At 41.8% G+C, this 22,768-nt stretch overlaps 1 protein-coding gene across 10 annotated transcripts in view; it reads right to left on the reverse strand.

Annotated features, from left to right (window-relative positions):
• Positions 1-22,768, reverse strand: part of LOC129750787 (protein still life, isoform SIF type 1-like) — a 597,153-nt gene that overhangs the window by 43,884 nt on the left and 530,501 nt on the right. For 8 of the 10 annotated variants that reach the window (XM_055745852.1, XM_055745850.1, XM_055745853.1 and 5 more), the window contains 7 exons: positions 20,411-20,556; positions 9,639-10,050; positions 9,390-9,572; positions 8,900-9,328; positions 8,653-8,839; positions 8,466-8,583; positions 8,219-8,370 (listed from right to left, as the gene is read on the reverse strand). In XM_055745852.1, the coding sequence (XP_055601827.1) occupies positions 8,219-8,370; positions 8,466-8,583; positions 8,653-8,839; positions 8,900-9,328; positions 9,390-9,572; positions 9,639-10,050; positions 20,411-20,556 (1,627 nt within the window). The remainder of the gene's footprint in view (positions 1-8,218; positions 8,371-8,465; positions 8,584-8,652; positions 8,840-8,899; positions 9,329-9,389; positions 9,573-9,638; positions 10,051-20,410; positions 20,557-22,768) is intronic. The other 2 variants (XM_055745854.1, XM_055745849.1) reach the window with 1 other exon arrangement.

Raw genomic sequence — 22,768 nt, forward strand, 5'->3', positions numbered from 1 at the left:
GATTAAAGCGGTTGTTTGTGGCCTCACAACAACAATAGACAATTCAACAGTCATCAACTCTCTTACGAACATGCAAAAAGAACAGCTACAAACAGTCGTATCAAAGTTCCCCACATCGCAAAATAAAGGACATTTAGGGCGGACAAATATGTACTTTCACCGTATTGACACAGGGACATCTTCACCATTTAAGCAAAAATATTACCCCATGGCGAAGTTTATCTTGGAAGATCTCAACAAAGAGGTCGACCGGATGTTGCGCTTGGGAGTAATAGAGGAAGCGATGTGCTGCCCGTGGAACAACGCTACAGTCGCAGTGAAAAAGAAAGACGGTTCAATGAGACTCTGCCTAGACGCACGGAAATTAAATTCAATCATAGTACAAGAGGCATACCCCATTCCTCACATTGCAACCATCATGAATAACCTGAGTGGTTCAAACTACCTATCTTCAATTGACTTAGAGTCGGCATTTTGGCAGATTCCTCTTGACCCCTCATCCAAGCAGAAAACGGCCTTCACGATTCCTCAACGCGGCCACTTTCAATTCTGTGTTGTTCCCTTCGGCCTCTCTACTGCCAGTCAAGCGCTATCCAGAGTCATGAACTATATATTCATAGACCTAGAACCGAAAGTTTTTGTATACTTGGACGACTTGATTCTAGCCACGGAGAAATTTGAAGAGCACCTGATACTACTTGAAGAAATTGCAACACGTCTTGATAAGGCAGGGTTGACAATAAATGCAGAGAAGTCGATATTTTGTCGCAAAAGTTTGAATTATCTGGGATATGTGCTGGACGAAAAGGGATGGCACGTGGATGAAACTAAAGTGGAAGCCATAAGTAAATTCCCAACTCCGACATCCAAAAAGGAAATCCAACGCTTCATAGGCATGTGTGGTTGGTACAGACGCTTTATCCAGGACTTCTCCAAGACAGCATCACCCCTTACTGAGCTCACACGAGCTAAAGTTAAATTTAAATGGTCAGAAGAATGCGAGCGAGCCTTCCAAACTCTCAAAGGTCAGCTAACATCAGCACCGATATTAGCCACTCCTAACTATGACAAACCATTCGCCGTTGCATGTGATGCCAGCGACGTGGCAATCGGAGCTGTCTTAACACAAGAGGCAGCAGAAGGGGAATGCGTAATTTCATACTTCTCACAGAAGTTATCGCCGGCTGAACGAAAGTACTCGGTAACCCAGAGAGAATGCCTCGCGGTAATAAGGGCAATCGAGAAATTTCGTGGATATCTAGAGGGTACACACTTCACAGTCTACTGTGATCATTCGAGCTTGTTGTACCTTAAGACGATGAAGAACCCGACTCCACTATTGGCTAGGTGGATACTTAGATTAAATGCGTACTCGTTTGATATTCGTTACAGAAAAGGGAGTTCAAATATTGTTCCAGATTGTTTAAGCAGAGTGGAAATTGCTAGTTCATTGTCCACAACTAAAATCATTTCTGATCCGTGGTACATAGAGCTGAAGAAGAAGGTAGAAACAGAAGGAGACAAATTTCCAGACTTCAGAGTCATCGGAGAAAACCTGTACAAAAATTGCTCTATCTTAGACGAAACGGGAGGAAGAGCACATCGCTGGAAAAAAGTCATTCCGAGTTCACAAAGAGAGGAAATCATACGTCGATTTCATGACATACCCACGGCAGCTCACTTGGGGTATGATAGAACTTTGTATAGGATCCAGAGGGAATACTACTGGCCAAACATGTCCATAGACATCAAACGACACGTTCGTGCTTGTGAAGTTTGCAAAGCTTCAAAAGCTCCAAACACAACATTAACACCCACATTAGGAAACCCAAAACCAGCCAAGCTACCGTGGGAATTAATTTCAGTGGACTGGATAGGCCCAATGACACGATCCAGAAAAGGATTTACGGTACTCCTGGTCGTTGTTGATTGGATCACCAAATTCATCATCGTGGAACCTTTTCGCACAGCCAACGCTCAACAGATGGTGGCGTTCTTGGAAGGATACGTTTTTCTGCGTTTTTCAACACCAAGAATCATCGTATCAGATTCCGGATCGCAGTTCTTATCGCACGTCTTCCAAGCTTTCCTCAAGCGATATAAAGTGATCCATATGAGAACTGCATTCTACACACCCATGTGTAACGCCGCGGAGAGAACGAACCGCACGCTTGTCACGTGTATAAGATCACTACTAGATATCGACCAACGAGACTGGGATCTGCATATTCAGCAAATCGTTTGTGCGATCAACACCACCAAGCAAGAAACGCTAGGGTGCAGCCCTCACTTTTGCAACTTCGGGCGGGATCATATATTATTTACCGAAGGTTACCCAATTGCAACCATGAACGCTCAAGAGGACACAGAAGAGGCACACGTGACCAGGATGAAAGTAATTGAGAACATCCAGCACTTTGTACTAGCGCGAATTAAGAAGGCACACGAAGAGAGCAAACAAAGATACGATTTGAGGGCACGAAACCGAGAACTGGAGGTAGGAGACGTGGTTTGGCGACGTTCGTTCGAGCAATCCTCGGCAGCAGACCATCGAACTAAAAAACTAGGACCTAAATTCATTCCCAGCATCATTCGTCAGAAGCAAGGCTGCAACAACTATCTTCTAGAGGACATCAAAAGCTCCAAAATGGGAACTTTTCACGCCAAAGACATCAAATCTGACTGAATACCAACATTTTTCCAGCTATGAAAACAGCATAAAACCTGCCAACCAAAAGCAAAGCGCAAAAACATGCAACACGATTTGACTAGAGACATTTCTCGTCAGTCGAAGGTCGCAGCATAACTTATCTCTTCAACATTAGCCAATTAGACCATACAAATCAAACTTCTATCTAACCTAATAACATAAATACAGCTCCTTGATAAGATCGTAAGAGAAAAGTTAAAAATACAATATATCAGACACTGTTGAGAGTCAAAATTCCACGTTACATGTTGTAAAATGCTCGAAGAGATTAAAACATTAGATCTACAACATATGAAACAAGCATAATAAGAAAATAGGCTTAGTCGTTAGTCAATTGTACCCATACTGCGCAGCATGGAATCATAATTGGACTTGCACTTTTGTCACTACACATAGTGAGAGCAAGCAATAATCTTATGCAGTAGCAATTAAGTCTTGCCTTGCAAAAAACTATACAGCTAGCATTCGGATTCCAAATTGGATAAATTTGTCGAATGAGCATTAAGTATAAGCCAACCAGTAGCTCTATAGCATTATCAAAATTTTCGTGGATGTTTTTCCATCCACGAAAATTTTTCTTCGAAGTAAAATGTGGTTGTATTACGTGTAAAATGTGCAGCCGTTAAGGACTATTTAGATCCACAAATATTATCATAAATGGAAACCAATTTACATAAATTAATCACCTTTGAGAAGTGAAAATTGAATCACTCCTGTATCGTACGGGGTGAAGCGGGCTTGAAATAGCGTATAACAGTCTTAGCTGATCAGCAGGCAGCACTGCCAGAGCAGCGTAATAAATCTGACACGTAGCTTCCGCTAAAGGAAGACAGATTACTTCGAAGCTGAACGTACAAAGTGTGTAAATCGCGAGTTCCCGCAGCAAATCGCATGGAAGGTTGATGAAACCAAAGGTAAATAGACACAAATTCAGGACAAGGATCGGGAGACTAAAAGGAGTTGCGATTTCAGGCACTGAAAGGTACAGGAACTACGCCAAGAAACCAACTTGACCGTGGCAGCACGTGAAATACTTCCACGAGAAGGAAAAGGAGCTGAAGAGAGGTAAAACTCGTAGAAGCATAATTAAGTCAAATGTGTAACCTTTAAATAATCTTCCTAGGAAGAAACACTGATCTTCAAACACCAAGCTGATCGGAAAATCCGAGCTTGCTAAATCACATAGGTAAGGCACACAAAATTTGGCAAAGTCATTTTCCTAACCTCGAAACGTTTATGTGCAGCCCAAGGCCGTCAAGCCAATCGATCGAGGAAACCGATCAGTTCGAGGAGTGAATCGGATCAATCTTTGAGAAAGGGTTCTCTAAATTAGAGGTAAATGCTCAATGTTGTAAAAATCAGCTAATGACTAATGCGATGTTTTTACACGCAGAGCCCTTTTGTTGACGGCTTCAAATTCAGCCCACACTCAACCACCTACCAAATTGAGAACCATCAGAGTGCGCATGAACTCTCAGCTTTACGTGGTGTGTGTGCGAAGACGAAAGGTGTTTGATACATTAGTGTTCAACGAAGTGAACGAGTGCCAATGCGTGTGTTGTCCACAAACTCAGCCTAAAATGCATGTGTAATCCTGAGTTGGACAACAACAAAACCATAACAGCGGCTACACACTTAGTCAAGTTGTAAAGACCGGAATAACATCATCACTCCTCGTCGCACTTCGGATGTTTACGCTCCTGAGTTAGCAGGTATGCAAAGTGAAACAGTTTTAACGAGTATGAGTGAGACATTCGGGATTCTGCGGAACGATTGTTGATCGAAACAGTCGAGCATCAATGTGTGTGATCAAGGACCGATTCATCAAAAAGGAAGGTAGCAACATCTGACAGCATCATATCACAACATTTGGTGTCCATCAACAGAAGGCTGGGTGTCTTCGCTAAGTTTACGAATCCAGGTGGCAAAGTGCATGTATTGCCTACCGATAAAGGAAACTGAATTCCAGAAATAATATTTAAAAGAAATGCTTTGCTTACGCGCGCGAGATATGATTAACGCATGTAATTTATCAGCCTGAATCTGTACTCAGCTTAGAAGTGTCTAATCATTATCCTCTTAGCTTGCTACGATCATTGTCAAACTCGTTATGTATTTATTGTTAGATTAAGAAGTAATAAATAGAAGTTAAGATGTCAAAGAAAAATGCTTGGTAATTTCGGTATAGGAGGGTAAAAGGAGAGTCGTTACACCGGATGTGGAGAAGTTTCAATACTTAAAATGTTGTTTACTAGGGGAGCCGAAGGCTATGATCGACCTACTAAAAATTACAATAGCCAATTATCAGGTGGCTAGGAAGATGCTCTTGAAACGCTTCAGCAATAGCAAGCAGTTGAAAAGGCGTCAAATCCAATCGCTTAGCAAACTGCGCACTCTCACAAAGGAATCGGTCGGCGAATTGCATGTTTTGATTGAAGGTTTTGAACGTATCGTGAACACTTTGGACCGCGGTGTTTAATCCTCCGATTATAAGGATCTACTGCTAGTTAACTTCTTGGTTTCGAGATTAGATCCTGTAACACATCGAGCGTGGGAAGAGAGTTCATCAGTTTCCGAACAGGACACCTTGCAGGAACTTACGGAATTCCTCCACCGGTGAATTAGGGTTTAAGAATCACTTCCTCCCAAACCATCTGACTCTAAAAATATTCAACAAGCTACAAGCTTGCAAGGAGCGACACTTATTGCATTTGTGTCCAAAATTCCAAAAATAAACGGTGATAGAACGGGATGCCAATGCCATACTGAAGACGCACAGTCTTTGTCGGAACTATTTTAGCTCGGGTCACCTGGCTAGGGATTGCCAGTCCAAATTTTCTTGTCGACATTGCCAGGGTCCCCATCATTGCATGATTTGTTTCCAGTCAGAAAGAGGGGATCGAGTGGCAATCAACGAAAGAGGTGGCGGTCCTACAGCTCATTCTTCACACACCAGAGAACTTCTGCCGGCCACCACGGAATCGAAATCCAAGGTGGGAAACATGGCGGCCACAACTTGATAAACTTCCAAGGCAATCATCTCCAACACTTCTCACGTGCTATTGTCAACAGCTGTTGTGCAATTGGAAAACGATAAGGGTATTCGGTGTCCCCCTCGAGCGTTGCTCGATTCCAGTTCCGAAAGTAATTTCATAACTGAGCGGTTATGTCAGCGGATGGCACTATCCAGGAAAAAGATTCCATACAGGGAATCGGCCACAAGCATCAAATTCAGCGTCACAGCGAAGTTGTGTTCCAGGACTACCAATTTCTCTGCCCGAGGAAAATGTAGCAATCAGGAATTCAGCGATTGATTTAGAATCAAATTCAACGGTGAAAATTCTTGGTTTAACTTGGTTGCCGAAATCCGACTCCTAGATGTTCCAGTTCAACATTTCATCCTTTGAAAACCATTTATCATTTTATCAGAAGCAGTTCGTGTGGAGCTGCATTGTTTTCTTCGATGCATCGGAAGAGGCGTATGGCGGATGCATCTATATCAAAAGCTGTGATGGACGTGACCAGGTTCGAATTTGTCTCGTTTCTTCAAAATCTAGAGTGGCACCTCTGAAAGGTCAATCAATTCCGAGGCTTGAGCTAAATGGCGGATCAATAAGGTTTGAAGGGCAGGCGTATTTTTGAACGGATTCCACCTGCGTTTGGCGTTGGTTGCAAGGTGGTTCATCGACTTGGTCAACATACGTAGGGAACCGGGTCAGCAAGATCCAGAATACCACCGACGGATACAATTGGAGGCACATTTCAGGTATCGAAAACCCTGCAGATCTTATTTCTCGTGGGATTCCACCGGAAGAAATCGGAAATAACCGATTGTGGTTGCAGGGACCTACTTGGCTACAATTTGAAGAATCCAGATGGCAAGATTTCTTCGAAAATTGTAACGACGCAAAGGGAGAAAAAAAAGAGGCGCAAGACGAAGGTGGGACGGTTGGAATTGCCAAAAACACGGAATTTATTTTATGGTTTTAGAACGATATTCAAACTACAACACGCTGATCCGGCACATGGCCTATTTGATGCGGTTTCGGAGGATTCTGCGCCTAAGAACAGCAGTAAAATTTGAATCTTTTCTCTCGACAGCTGAATTATTTGAAGCAGAAAGCGCAGTCGCTCGTTGCGTTCAATTAGAATGTTTTCCGGATGAAATTCAAGCACTTTTAAAAGGAGAAAATGTACAGTTAAGACGGTTTAACCTAAGGTTGCCAGGTTGGTTGGTTTTATCCGGGATTGTCCGGATATTCAAAACAAAATTTGGGAACAATCCGGCCCGGCCCAGTTGCCCGGATTTCATTGAAAAATGCCTGGATTTTGCCTGGATTTGTTCACTTTATTTGGCAAATCAACTAATTTCGTCGGTGCGCGGAATTAACTGAAAAAATTCTTCGCTCTACAAAAGGACCAGAAAAACCGTGATGACATAACCAGAGAATGCAGCGGATCAGGTATCCAGTGGCACTTCAGCCCTCCCGGAGCATCGCATTTTTCAGGTCAGGCCGCTCTCTGAACACTAAGTAGGTTCACATGTTACTTCAAACTAATATGGGAGCGTATTGTTGCACTAAGAAACCTGTCTATAAGGAACAGAGTATTTTTAATCTGGGTACCAGGCCACTGCGATATCCTAGGGATCGAAGAAGCAGACCAGCTAGCTAGAGGAGGATCTCAGGGCCTGTTGGACCTGAACCTTTCTACGGAGTATCGAGGAGTGCCTTGACTATGGAGCTCAAGAACTGGGCAAGTACCACCATTGTTTTCATCTGGAAAACAGCGGAGGGAGCAACTCAGACAAAAAGATTCATTGAACCAAGCGCACGACTCTCCAAGAACATGTTGAACTTAAGTAAGCACGAGTTGAATACTTACACAAGTCTCTTGACTGGACATTGTCCAACAAAACAGCATCTCAAAAGGATAAAAATTATTCGAACGAAGACTGTAGGTTCTGCAGGTTCGAAAAAGAAACTGCAGATCATCATCTTCTACGCAACTTGTTTGCCTTCATCAATCGAAGAGAGCGTAAGTTGGGGCACAAGACATATGGTTGCATATAAGTCATAATATATCATATATCTTTGATATCATACCCGATTGGGAAAAGATTCTCAATCAGCAATCAACTGTTACTTCAATGTATAGTGCAGGTGAGTCTGATAGCATACAGTAACGCGGGGTAATTACCATAATAGATCGACTACTGGTCGCGGTGGGCTCTCTTTTACAAGTCAAAAAAATAGCTTCTGGGTCGCTCTTTAGCACCCAGGTGCAAGATACCACCTGGTTTGAAACCTTGCGGTGCGGTTTCGGGTGTTAAAATGGAGTGCTATTATAGCTTTAGGACCTGACCGTTGCCAAGACTCTAATTGGAAAGGTTATTACTGCTGATTTTCGGATGAAAGTGGTTATAGAACGTGAAGTAATGTAGTTATCTATTTAAATTGTTCAAATAATTTGTAGTTCGCTTTACGTCGTAAACTTTACGATACTTACGCCAACCGGGTGCCGGAACGATCAGTCCCGAAATCATTTCCTCGCTGATGACCGGAGGGTCCGAGGGCGGCGGTGGACAAACCAGCGACTCGATGATATCATCGGTGGATCGCATAATCCCTACAAGATCTGGCGGTTCAGTACGTGATGATCTGTGAGAATACGGAAAGCAAGAAGTTATTTGTCAATAATCCATTCTTTTACTAAAATTTAAAAGGATATAGTGATTAAACAGAAAGTTTCGTACCTCATCATCATACATAAGGCTTGCTCCTCCTGGAGTACACTTTCCAAGTACATCATGTCCAAATCGGATACTATTGCGCCGTTTATCACAATGATTTCGTCGCCCTTGATGATGCCTGCTTTGGAACAGAAAGGAAAAAAAATATCAAAACTAAAATCCTTCTGGGATAAGAAACATGAACCTTTACCGTTTTGCATTGCCAGGCTCTTGTCCTCGACCCGGCTCACGTAGCAACAGAGCTCATCCTGGCGATCGGCATTCTCGATCAGTTCCGCTTCGACCGAAAAGCCCCACATCTGCTCCAGCGTGCTTCGTTGTAGTTCTACCTGGTATAAAATCTTGGCGCAGCATTCCACCATTTCGTGAGTGTGTAGCTGGAATTGAAATGAAAGATATTTTAAAAGACCATTTTTGGAATTTAGGACGTAACGTACATATGTTTCAATCAGATCATTTCGATGAGGAACGAAGTAGTTGTGATCTTCCATATCCCGGCGCTTCTTCACCCGCACAAAGTGCTCCATCGGATTGAGATTCTTGCGCTGACAGGCACTGGCCAGGAACTCTTCCACCGACATGCCCTCTCGAAGGTACACGGTTGCGAAAGTGTTCTCCGGTAGGGCCACTTTGTAAGACTTCTCAGAGCTATCGTGGGTGTTCATCTGCATCGATCGACGACTGGAGCCGCTGTTGGAGCGCGAAAGAACTGGAGGGCGCCTTTTGGTGGCACCACGACCCGCCAGCAGATTGTTCAACAACGAAGGTGACCGGGCACAGATGAACGCGTGGAACGACGACACCGTGAAGACCCCCAGCTTGTTCAGCGTGTTTTTCGTGGGACGCGAAACGTGCGTAAGGAGAGACTGCAAATGGACCAGACTAGTTAGAAACTGCTGGTGATCTGAACGTAAAAATCTGGTTTACCTTTGGATTCGGAAGCTCTCCATTTTGCAACGAAGCCATGTAGCATCGCAAACGGAACTGCTCACAGTGCAAACGTTCAAGGTTCTCTTCCCACTGTAGAATCTGCTGCTGAATCTGGTGGCGCGTATCCGTATCTGTAACCACGCTCTGTTGAAGATCGGCCATGTGTTTCAATTTGTGATCCTATAGAATGAAGAAGATCGATTGTAATTTTTAATCATTCATATTTAGATCAGTGAACAAACTTACCGATTCTATTGCTTTTTCTAAACGGAAAATCTCCTCTTGCAACAGGTGCAGTGTACCAGTCTTACCACGATGTCTCGCAAACGCTGCAGCACAGGCACTATGTATACTGTTGACCCAGTTCTCGAGCTCGACCTGGCAGGGCGCCTGGAACAGGTACGCATCGCCGAAGGCCGTGCTCAGGCAGAAGATGTAATCCCGCTTCGGGTGTTCCGGAATTGGCTGCATGATCGCTCCGTCCACGATGATCAGATGCTTCGGGGCAGCCTCCACGGAACGGCCCTCGCGCGAATCGCACGGGTAGAACAACAAGGTGGTACCTTTCAGACAGACCCAGTAGCCCTTCCAGCCTCGCTTGCGGGCCAGCTCGATCTGATGCTTCTTGCGCAGCAGCCATTTCTTGACCGAGAGGAAGCTGTGGAGCGAAACAAATTGTAATGAGTATCGGAACTCTTCAAGGAATGGCTTAAAACAGAATCTGTGTCATGGTTCGGGTGTTTCCAAACCTTTTTTTTTGTAAAAAGAACCTTTGAAAACCAATGAAACTTGAAAGCGAATATTAATTTTTTAATTCCTTTCAATTGGTTCAATATTACAAGATACATAAAAATCATCGTTTCAATGTTCAAGGAACCATGAACTTCCGAAAAGATCTCGTATGCTCACTGATTTTTTTTTGTTTTTTCAAAGTTAACAAAACTTAGTGCCAAATTTCCAAACTTGCTGCTAACCCTTTTCTCTTCTATCTATGATTTTTTTTTTGTCAATATCGAATGACATTTTGGTACCGCACTCGCATCACACAAACGGTCATTTTAATATTTCATTTTCTGGCTGTGTTTGGAGTAATTTTACATTATAAGTTGCGCAATAATTGGAAACATGTAGGTAGGGGAAAACTGTACAAGACGCACCAGTTAAGCATAATCGCTATTTACAGCTAAACTAATCATCTAAGAACGAAATTGAAAGTTTACGACGATTCTGAGATCAGATTTAAGTATTATAAAATTGAAAAAATATGATAAAAACACGAAATTGATTATATTTTTGTAAAAAACTTAAACATCCAGAAAACAATGCACACGATAGAACGCCAAATCTAGTTGAAAGAAATCAGTTACTTATGCTAAAATTTTCGAAAATTTCACTTTTCAAAATACACTATGAAATAGCCTTATAGGTAGAACGCCCTCAGGTAGGCAACGAAATTCAATTTCTTGACTGATATCGCGGAAAACATGGTGGCAGATAATTGTTTCGAATCGAATATTGTTTCACCTTTTAAACTCAAACAAGGACAACATTTATTATGACTATGCACTGATATCGTAATTTGGGAGAATTCAAAATTTGAGCCTAAATCACGTGGTCTTGTGGGAATTCTGCCCCAACTTTGATACAATTGATTCTATTTAAATTTGTATGAAGTTAGTAAAATACAACCAAATATTTATAGTTTTCCGAAAGTGCATGCGAGTGGAAAAACGATAAGCTGTAGTTTCATCAAATTGCCTGTGGCATCTTGAGAAAAGTTATCTTTGCGCTCCCACCATACAGACAGTGTACGAGCGCTAAACTCAACCAACTATGTTGAACAATCGCTTGCGCAACTGATCTTTGCACTGTCTAGCAAGCAATCAAATCAGTTTAGCGGCAGTCTGGATTGGGACCTCAAAAAGGTCCAGAACGGTAATTCCACATTGCTCAGTCTAGTTCACCGTAAAACTCATGTTAAATGTTAACCATGAAAAATAACAGGTTTTATGCTGATTCCATTAATCCTTCTGTTTCTATGAACTAAAGTTGTTTTTGTGATCTTGTTTGTTTGCTACAATAAAAATGAAGAAAAACATCATTCGAAGCCATATGTTAGTGTTTTTTGAGACAGAACGTCATGGGCCATCTTACCCCGCTGGTGAGTCTTGTACAGTTTTCCCCTAGTCATTGGCTGTAAGAAGAAAAAAAGTCATGATGTTGTTCATTCAAAATGGTCATGACATTGTAAGCTTATGTCGCTGACCAAAAATCAGTATCACATGACATAGATATACAAAGCAGTATCAAATTCGGCTGATCTTGGCTGTCTGACACTGATCATTTGGAGCTCAGAAACTACTGTATCAATTAAAAAAGTCAGAAATGCTGATTTCATTGCATAAATGAAGGCGTTTGACAAAAATATACCTTAAAAATTAGTGAATAAAAGCTCTTTACATACTAACCTATCTTTAACTGGCCTGCAACTGCCTTATTATTCGTTTGATAAGCAAAACTAGTTTCAACGTGGGTTCGATGCTTTCGCGATATAAAGTATAAATAATAGAAGATTTTACCGTATTTTTATCCTTAACCTATATTTCTCTAAAAACTAAAATTTGGATTGAAGTTTTCAAACCACCTTATCCGAGGAAGTCGGGGAAATTATCACCTAGCATTACACGAAATTCATTGAAACCCCTATCCTTTGGCTCTGGTTTTGCATTGCGCAAAACTAGGTTAGTTCATGGATTTTGTTATGTTATTTTATCAACGTTCTTCGGCGAGTTTAGGCTTTAAGTTCTTTAAAAAACGTCGATCAAATGGCATTAAAATAAATCTCGATGATAAAACACAACTATACATGGGTTTTGTATGAACACGGTGCTTCGGAAAACGCAGAAGCTCGGGAAACCGGAGTAGTCGTAGAACCGTGTAATACGATAATCGGAGAACGGTGTAATCCAAGGTATCAATTAATATCAGCGTTGGTCCTGCCTCCGTTTATAAGCGGGGTTCTACTGTACGTAACATAAGGTTGCCATATTGCCCTGTTTTATTCGAGTTTTTTCAGTTTAATATAAAATTTGAGAAAAGTCCGGTCCGGCACGGTTGCCTGGATTGGAAAATTTCCCGGCTTTTTTATCATTCTCAAATCAATTAAAAAAAATTGCTGTAAAATTTTTTTATTTATGCTTCCAAAACGATTTTTGATGTTTTTTTCCTAGGTTTTCCTAGCTCGTGCTGAAAGTTTCAGCTCAACCTAACTTTCTGAAACCTTCAGAAAGTCTTTTTTTTTACCTGAAGGCACCAACTTGGGGGGTAGAGGTGCCAGGTGTCCTCATTTCCCAGAAACCGTCCTGATTCTTCAAAAACTTTTGAAGTTACCTGATTTTTAAAAATTGGTCTTTAAAATGTCCTGAATTGTTCAGATTCCAAACGAATTAGGAAATCATTCAAATGTGCATCATATAAATGTGCATTTTTAACCTGGCACCCCTGCATGTGGTTGCTGTTTTGAAAATTAAGACTGGGGTTTTATTTTGCGTAAGGACTGTATCGTAAACTCTTTAGCAACATCTTTCAGTAAATAAAAATTAAATAAGTTAATTATTTTGATTTTTCCTATTCGATGCATTGAAGATCAGTATGATTAGAAACAATATCATGGTTAACATAAGTCAACAAATAATGTTCTAAAGAACGAGCGCACTTTTTGTGAAATGCCTTTCATCAGGTTCTGCACATAGCTTTTGTGCATTCCCTGGATGCTGCCTTCCAGTTTTTCTGGAATTCTTCCATGCTTTGAGAAATTGTCCCCTTCATCCTAAAGATCCTCTTCACAATCAACCAGTATCGTTCAATCGGTCGGAGATCAGGACAATTTGGTGGATTGATGGTTTTCTTGACGAATTGGATGTTCTTGTCTGTAATGTCAAATCTGGTCAGTTGAGAGGAGGTGTAGAGTCCCTATTGAGGTCCAAATCCAGTCTGCCGCTCAACTGACCTGATGACTACCTAAATAGAACAAAGGCCAGTTGTGCTAGCGATTGCTCTGCATCGCTAACATATTTCTTAGCTATCATATACCGTAAACTGGGGGAACTTTGATCACTTTTTTCATTCATTTTTGAATATGTTGGAAGGGGTTAGTTTTCCGTAATATGTACCTAAAAGCATTAAAACCCTTACTGAGGTGAGGAGTATTAAACATGATCATTGATTGCAGTAAATTCAAACGACATTGGTGGTTATCATTAAATGTTTGTTACAAAACCGGATTTTGAGTTTCGGGGTAACTTTGATAACAATGGTTTTTACGTATCTCAACATTTTCAAATTTATTGTTTTGATGCCATTAAGCACAGATGGCTCAAAACATCGATAACAGTAATTTTTTATTTGGACTCAATTGAATTTTTCAACGTTTTCTTTCAAAAATAAATATACTCGAAAGATGGGCAATTTTGCTGCATACATTTAGGGGCAAAAATTTAAACATTTCTCAATATTTTTTGGCCTCAAAAACAAATAAAATTTTACCTTCATGCAATTCCCTAAGTCCTCGTTCTGTTCCCATGTTCTTTTTTTCTTCAAACTTATCCATTTGATAGGGTTTTCAGCCATTTTTTCTATACGGGCATTTTCATGGAAATGACTGGTTTTTTTCAATATCCGAAATTATCATCAAATGACCATAAAATAACACTTAAACTTAACCTAAACCAAGAAAAAAGTTGAACTTTCACATTAAACAATCCATTTGCTCCTAAACGCTTATATTTGATCAGGAGAGATGTTTGTTTGTGAGCCTTCAAAAAACCAGATATTTCAAGATTTTAAAATTATATTTTACCTAATATAAAAAATCTCCTAATAAAAACCAAACTTTGCTTATTTAAAACTCAATTTATAAGCTTTCAAATGTAAACAGTTTTCAGATATTTTAACTTCATCCTTAGTTAATAATGATTATGTGTAAAAATTTCACGTTGATCAAAGTTACCCCGCTGATCAAAGTTCCCCCAGTTTACGGTACTCTCTTTTATCGATGCTTTTGACATTTTTTTCAAGCTTTTGTTTTTGTAAACTTGAGTCGACTGAAGAAAGAGAGAGCGACGATGAATAACCGCGAGAGAGCCGAACGGAATGAGCAATACGGCTGCTCTCGCTAGAAAGTTCTAGGCGGTTCCTTTTGACGCAAGCACGTGATTGTGTGCTTCCCGCTAGCCTATTTAAGGGCGCTTTCTTTGATGCGACTGAAGTCAGTTTGCATTTAACCACCAACCGAGAAACATCTAAGAGAAAATTAAATAGTCAAGAGAGAATAAAACGAAATATGAAGTGCTAAAAATAGTATTTTCTGTGCTCGGTCCGGCATCTCCCGAATCCAGCCGCTGGAATAAATCGGCTCTTATCAAAGCCCACATTCGAAAGAGTTTGGATCTCGGTCAACTAGGCGATCGAGATCCCCCCGAGCCTTGGCCTCCAGGCAGCGTTCTGATAACCTGCCTCCACTGACTGGTGGGACAACCATGCGTGGTTGTCCCTTGAGGTCCGATCCCACGAGGGGGGCGAACAAATGTGCCACACCAGTGGTTGTTTAGCCAAGGTTCCTATCCAACAATTGTACTTTTTGTAAAAAAAATACTTGACCGCAGACCACAGATACAAATAGCTTGCCATACTAGAACCTGCTGTCAATTTCGTGTAGAATTGTGGCTCGGGAAGCGTTCTTTAATCCTGTTTGAAGTAGGTTTCATCGTCCATTCATATGAATCTGTTGCTGTTGTTCAGAATCCGTTCGTAAAGCTTCCGTGCCCTTGTTTTTGATCAAGATTGGAGCTCTACTGATTTCTAATGTACCATCCGCTTCTTGTACGTCTTCAAGGAGTTCCTGGTTCCAGATAGCTTACCATAAAACCGAAGTTCTGCTCGTGACCTATAAAAGAGTTTTGCCGCATATGGAGATTACTGTTGGATGGCACACGACATCTTCGAAACAGTTGCTGAAATACCTCGGAGTAATGGTCGACAATCGCTTAAGTTTTGGTGCGCATGTCAAATACTGTTGTGAAAGTGCATCGAAAGTCATAGATTCATTGGCCTGGATTATGCCAAACTGCCATGGTCCAAAAATAGCAAGAGACGTCTCCTTGCGAGCGTAGCACTGTCCAAACTACGATACGGAGGAGCGGCCTGGAGCTCCGCGATAGAGGTAGAGCGCAATAGATCCAAATTACGGATCGGCTGTTAGCCATGCGAGTTTCCTGTGCTTACAGGACCATATCAGCAGATGCAGCTTTTGTTATCGCGGGCATGATTCCCATCGACATAACTCTGGCGGAGGATATGGAATGTTATAAAGCAAGAGCTGTTATAGGAGTGCGTAAAATTCAACGAGCAGCGTCAATGCTCGAGTGGCAGGAGCAATGGGACGCATCGAACAACGCAAGATGGACGCATAGGCTAATCCCGAGACTTTCAGACTGGGTAAATCGGAAGTATGGAGAGGTCAACTTCTACCTGACGCAGTTCCTTTCGGGCCCTTGGTGCTTTAAGCAATACCTTCATCGGTTTAAGCTTATCAGCTCGCCTTATTGCCCGGAATGCGTAGATACGGAGGAATCGGCAGAACATGCTATCTTTGTCTGCCCCAGGTTCATTTCAAGGCGCCAACAACTTCAAAATTTGAACGCTGAAAACATTGTGAGTGAAATGTGACGCGACGAACAGTCGTGGCGTCGACGAAATCTTGCCAATCATGCGCGATCTGATAATAATCAGGAATGATGATGAACGGAGAGAGCGAGATAGCCAACCAAATTTGACAAGCTCACGGAAGGTCTTGGGCCTCGTGTGACTCTACAATTCAAAAGCAACGCGATCTTAGAGCGCGGTATAACCCTAATCTGGTTTCATACGTGTGATGGAATTTAAAAGGTCTCACGTACTTTCCTGCAGCAAAAGAAAGCGAAGATACCATTCGGGGTGATCGTGACGGGATTCTAGCTTGGTAGTTTCTCAATCAGCCATGCCTTGATGGTTAGAAATCCTGCGGGAGTAGATGCTGTGGCGGGCGCGAGTTACTTTGAAAGCATTACCTACCCGGCACACGTTTCGAGGTCCTAGGGGTAGTGGATGCCGTGACGGGCGTGAGTTACTATGAAAGTGTTACCTAACCGGCACACGTCTCGGAGTCTTCCGTACCGGTCTGAAGTTGGCGATAGAGGAAAAAGAGAAGGAGGAAAAAAGGATAAAGGAGAAAGCATCTCCATGCACACAGAAAAAAATTCACCCATTTTTGGGTAAACTAGTTTCAAACGTTGCTAATGACTTTTCGATACAGTTCTTACATGATTCATTAGTCCTATGCAAAACTTACCTTTTGGTTCCCATATGTTTTTCCTTTTGGGTTATCAAGCATAAGTGAAATTTGAGGAAATTTGGTTGATTCCTGAGTTAGCGCATCGAGTTTTAATTTTTTATGTTAAATAGTAGTTGCATTTTCTATCTAATCTATCTAAGGGTCCAGCGCCGATTGACCGGCGCATAGGGCTGAGATAAAAGATCTCCACTGCTGGCGATCCGAAGCCAGCGTCTTCACTTGCTGCCAGCCGAGGTTCTCGTCAACTGTGCGGATTTCAGCGGCTAGACTTCGCCGCCACGAGCTTTTGGGCCTGCCTCTTCTTCGATGCCCATCTGGATTCCAGTCAAGCGCCTCTCTGCAAATCTCGTTTTCGTCTCTTCGCAGCGTGTGCCCAATCCATCTCCACTTACGTCCCCGAATCTCGATTTCTAGCGCCTTTTGATGACACCGGCGATGAAATTCAACGTTTGAGATCCAGTTGCCAGGCCACCAAGCGCGGATGATGTTCCGCAGGCAGCGATTCACAAAAACTTGCAGTTTTTGCGTCGTCACCGCATATGTGCACCAAGTTTCACACCCGTACAGCAATACGGATTTGACGTTTGAGTTGAAGATTCGGATCTTAGTTCGTAGAGAGATCTGGCGTGACCGCCAGATGTTTCGGAGACTCGCAAACGCAAATCGGGCTTTTCTGATCCGGGTCTCGATGTCCTTCTTGGTCCCACCATCAGGCGTAATCTGGCTAGCAAGATACTGGAAGCACTCCACTGTCTCAACCTGTTGTCCAGATACCACGAAATTGGAACGATTTTCTGTATTGATTTCCATCGACTTGGTCTTTCCGACATTGATTTTGAGACCTGCTGCCTTGGAGCTTTCGGTGAGGTCGTCGAGTTTGCTCTGCATGTCTTGTTGTGTTTGGGCGAGCAAAACAATATCGTCTGCCAGGTCAAGGTCGTTCAGTTGCTCCATGGTTGAAGGATTTCACGGCAATCCTCGGTTTGGTCTACAGTCAATCGATCCAGTCAAGATCTCATTCATTACGATGAGAAAAAGCAGCGGTGATAAAATACATCCTTGTCTCACTCCAGCAGTTACCGGGATTGGTTCGGACAAGACACCGTCGTGCAAGACCTTGCACGAAAATGCCTCGTACTGTGCTTCGATGAGATGGACTAGTTTCTCTGGGACCCCTCGTCGTCTAAGAGCAGCCCAGATGTTTTCGTGGTTCAGTCGGTCAAATGCTTTTTCGAAATCAACGAACACCAGCAGAAGAGAGTCCTGGAATTCGTTGATTTGTTCCAGTATGATTCGTAGCGTTGTGATGTGGTCCACACATGATCGTCCGGATCAGAATCCAGCTTGTTGCCGTCGGAGTGTAGCGTCGATTTTCTCCTGGATCCTGTTCAGGATCACTTTGCAGAGTACTTTGAGGGTTGTACAGATCAAAGTTATGCCACGCCAGTTACCGCTCCTTTCTTTGGGACCTTTGCGAGGATACCCTGCATCCAGTCGGCCGGGAATGTTGCAGTATCCCAAATGTCAGCGAATAGACGGTGCAACATTTGTGCTGACAAGGCAGGGTCGGCTTTGAGCATTTCAGCAGGAATGCAATCGATTCCAGGCGCTTTGTTGGATTTCATGTCCTTGATTGCCGCTTCTATTTCAGCAAGCGAGGGCGCTTCCGAGTTGACGCCATTAATGCGACTTTCTGTGGGCGCCTCGAGCTGCGGGTTCTGTTGGCCATTGCTATTTGTAACTCGAAAAAGTTGATCAAAATGCTCAGTCCAACGCTTGAGCTGATCTGTTCGATCGGTCAGCAGCTGACCTGCTCGGTTTTTCAGCGGCATTCTTGCATTAGTCCTTGCACCACTAAGGCGGCGAGAAATATCATATAATAATCGGATATCTCCAATGGCGGCGGCTCTTTCTCCCTCTTCGGCTAGGGAGTGTGTCCAGGCTCTCTTGTCTCGTCTACAAGCTCGTTTAACTGCCTTTTCCAGCTCCGCATATCGTAAGCGGGCGGCTGCTTTGGCTGACCCGGTACATGCCTGCTCAATTCCGACTTTCGCCTTTCTCGGATCATCGATCATCCTCCAGGTTTCATCCGACATCCATTCACTTCGTCTTCCACAAACTTTACCGAGAGTACCATGGCTCGTCGTGATAAAGGCATTCTTGATTCCACACCACTGTTCTTCGACTGTTCCGTCTGTCGGCAGCTCCGAGGCTCGGGATTCTAGCTGTTCAACGTATGCCCTTTTCACCTCTGGATTCTCCAACCGGCGGACGTCGTATCGACACCCGACTTTCTCCTCGCGCCGTTGGACACGCGCAACTCTCAGTCGTATCTCGCCAAGGACGAGGTGATGGTCAGATGCAATGTCTGCGCTTCGTTTGTTGCGGACATCAAGAAGGCTCCTTCTCCATTTTCGGCTGATGCAGATGTGGTCAATTTGAATTTCTGTTCGGCCATCTCGGGATACCCAAGTGACCTTATGTGCTGGTCGATGGGGGAAGAGCGATCCACCGATCACCATGTTGTTGTTGCCACAAAATTCTACAAACAGCTCTCCGTTTTCGCTCATCTGTCCTAGGCCATGGCGCCCCATGATGCGCTCAAACTCCTGATTATCGGAGCCAATCTTTGCGTTGAAGTCGCCTAAGTGGATTTGAATGTCACCCTTCGGAATTCTCTCAACCACGCTGTTCAATTGACTGTAAAACTCCTCTTTCTCCTGCAAATCGGCATTTTAGTTTATCAGAATTTTGCATTTTAGTTCAAGAAGGAGTTCTTCAAAAAAGTTCAAATACGCAAAAAATATTTTTTTGAATTTTTGGTTTTTGCCCATCTTAAGCTTTTTTTTGGAAATATGAGTAGTTGCTTAATATTTCTTGGAAAAATAATAATTATTTTAATTAAGAAAATTAAATACTCGCTGTGCAATATCTAGATTGAATGAATCGCTTGTCAAATTTGCAGAGGTTTTTTTAGATGTTAAAACAACCAAAATAAGTCACGGTAGGTGTAAAAACTTATAAATCAGATATTTTTCAAACTAAATTTGCATTGTTCTAATGATATATCATTATTTGCAGTATCTTCAAACGACACTAGTCAAGCAATTTTAGATGGATTTTTTACTTTTTTTAGCTCTTACTTCTTATTTTAAATGTCACGTACAAATTTGGATTTGACGCTGTTTAAGTCAGATTAAGAAAAAATCTTGTAGAGATTTGGCCGTAACTCATTTCATGCCCTAACTGTAGGTTAAATGGGTATGACACTAGCTTTCAAAGTTGTTGGGTTATCCTTTCACTTGTTGTTTTTAATGGACTTTAGTTAAGATTCAGAGTGGATGGGAAAGGATTCCAAAAATTTGTCGTCAAGTTTTCAAATACGGAAATGACATCTCCAACAACAAAATGAATTATTATTTCTAATATTCTTTAAAAATTAAAATCCGATGACGGGTTCCAAACTTTTTGCGTTGGTTGCTAACATAATTTTCTGAAACGGAGTTCAAATTGTGTCCATCTTCCAGTCCAGAAAATATCCCAAACCATGCACAGATTACTTGGAAATTACTGAAACCGATGTCCAGTAGAACCTATGGCGCTTTCGCTCCAAATAGCGGTTACTTACCCTGCCTTCCGGACCGCACCGGTGCAGTTGAATGAGGCCGCCGCTGTGCCGGTTGCTTTGGCTTTGTACGGAGACGCCATTACGCTCTCGCCGTCGTCCTCATCTGACACGGCCGTCGTCAGGCTCATACGATCGTCATCGGAAATCTGCAACGAAAAGAGGTGGAGAAAGAGGGTTATTAGGGTGGGAGTTAGAAATCATTAGATCTGATAGAGCTTCCTGTAAGGGCCGATAAAGCTGTTGCTGCCAATAATGGCACGCGGTTCAATTTAGCAATAGTATTTTATGACCATTTCTTGGCCCATGTTTCCCCAAGTCCACCCACAATCGGTCGATCCCTATAACACATACAATGGGGGAATATTCCTCTGATAAAAATAGCACCCGCGAAGCTGAGCAACGGACCAGGCCAAGCCCCTGCCTGCCATTCGATGGCAACGTCAGTTCGGAATTTCGAGATTACTTCTGGTCCGCTTCGTTGCACTTTGCAATTGGAATCAAAAGTTGATTATTAACGGTTGCTTGGCACGTGTACCATGCCATGGGAAGATCCGTTCTTCCATACTTTGCCAAAATTGCCAGGGACGACCATTTCGAATGACACATACACAACGCCACTACCACCATCGTCATGAACATTTGTGAAGGATAGGAAATTCGAACATTTGGTGCTTTTCTAGAAACCTGGTCTAGAAAATAAGTCGAGCCTTTAGTAGGGTAGATACCATTTGCGTGCATCAGAAACGTGCTAAAAGCAAATTCCGCGCATAAGTGAAATTATTCATAATACTAGCTACAAGCTTTTTCGAATACCTTATGTATTTTTATAACTCAGCATCATCTTTTGAAGCAGCTACCCTAGTATGTACCATTTAATGGTAACGTCTAAGCGACAGTCGTCTTATTTTAAGCTATCGATTTGTCACGTTTCTGTAGTAAAATCCATTTGAAGGCCCAGAAATATTATTCCCAGAGTCGTTTGAACAGGTTCACATCGTGGCTTTTAAAGGGTACCTACATGTTATAGGAAAAATGTTTCTTAAAATATCGATCTTAGTGTTTTGAAATAAGTTTGATAACGTAAAACGGGGTAACATTGATCACCAGGGTAACTTTGATCAACATGAAATTTTTCCAAATAACTAAAGTAAAAATATCTCTTAACTTTTTTCCACGTTACAAAACCTATAAGTTGGGAAAAACTTGATTTTTTTTAAATATCAAATGTAAGTAAAAATATAATTTCAAAATCTTGAATTATCGATTTTTTCGAAGGCTTGCAAACAAACATCCTTCCTGATGAAATCAAAGTGTTTAGAAGCAAACAGGTTGATTTATGTGAGAGTTCAACTTATTTCATTAGTAAATGTATAGTGTTGGTGTATTTTTTGTTGTAGTGTGAGGTAAATTTTTGGTATTTATAAAATAGGAACATTTTCCAAAAGTAAGCCAGTCTAGGACAAATGGCTAGAAACTCTATCAAAAAGTAAAGTTTGAAGAAAAAAATATAAGGGGAATATTGCGAGGGCCTAGGAAATTGAATGAAGGCATAATTTCAATTGTTTTTGTTGTTGTAATTCTATTTGTAATGTTAAAAATTTAGTCCCTTAATTTATGCAGCATCATTGTCCATCTTTTGATTTAAATTGTTGTTCGGCACATTAGGAATCGCAAAGAACTCTAACCCTAGAAACACAGAAATTCAGAAGGGGATTTGTATCCTTTATGATCAAGAAAACTCGTTAAAACCGTCAAACTAGAGAGTGATCAATGTTACCCCTAAGCATCAAATTCTAAACAGAAACGAAATGGATTTTTAAATCAAATTTAAAGTAATCTTATAAATTTTCTGCAACCAAGCATTACGTTCATAGGAATCCAGTACTGGTTTTGAAAATATGAAACATGCCACATTCCCCTCAACAGAAATAATCATCGGAAAATATTGAAAAAAGTGATCAATTTTACCCCGGATTACGGTACCAATTTATTCATCTACTAGAAGTAGATTTTTTTTTTTCAAAAACTCAATCATCCATAACTGAATACCTTGCTTCATTGATAAAATTGCACCAGAAGAGTGGAATTGCTAAGTTCAAGCAGCCATTGTTCGTATCTTTATACAAACACAGAATCACAAACTCACAATTTCAGAAGTATTTTTGGGGTCACCTCTCGAGTAAATAAAAATTGGGACGAGTAACATGCCAACCTGATTCATATTTCACAATATCGATTCAACCATTCGCATTCAAGGAGTGACTTTCACTTCATGGACAAATATGCAACTTGAAGTGCTTTTCATCCTGGTGCGTTCCTCATCACAGAACAAAAAATCTGATGAGATTGGCGAAAGGA

Source organism: Uranotaenia lowii, chromosome 3, assembly GCF_029784155.1.
Source record: "Uranotaenia lowii strain MFRU-FL chromosome 3, ASM2978415v1, whole genome shotgun sequence".
Taxonomy (NCBI): domain Eukaryota; kingdom Metazoa; phylum Arthropoda; class Insecta; order Diptera; family Culicidae; genus Uranotaenia; species Uranotaenia lowii.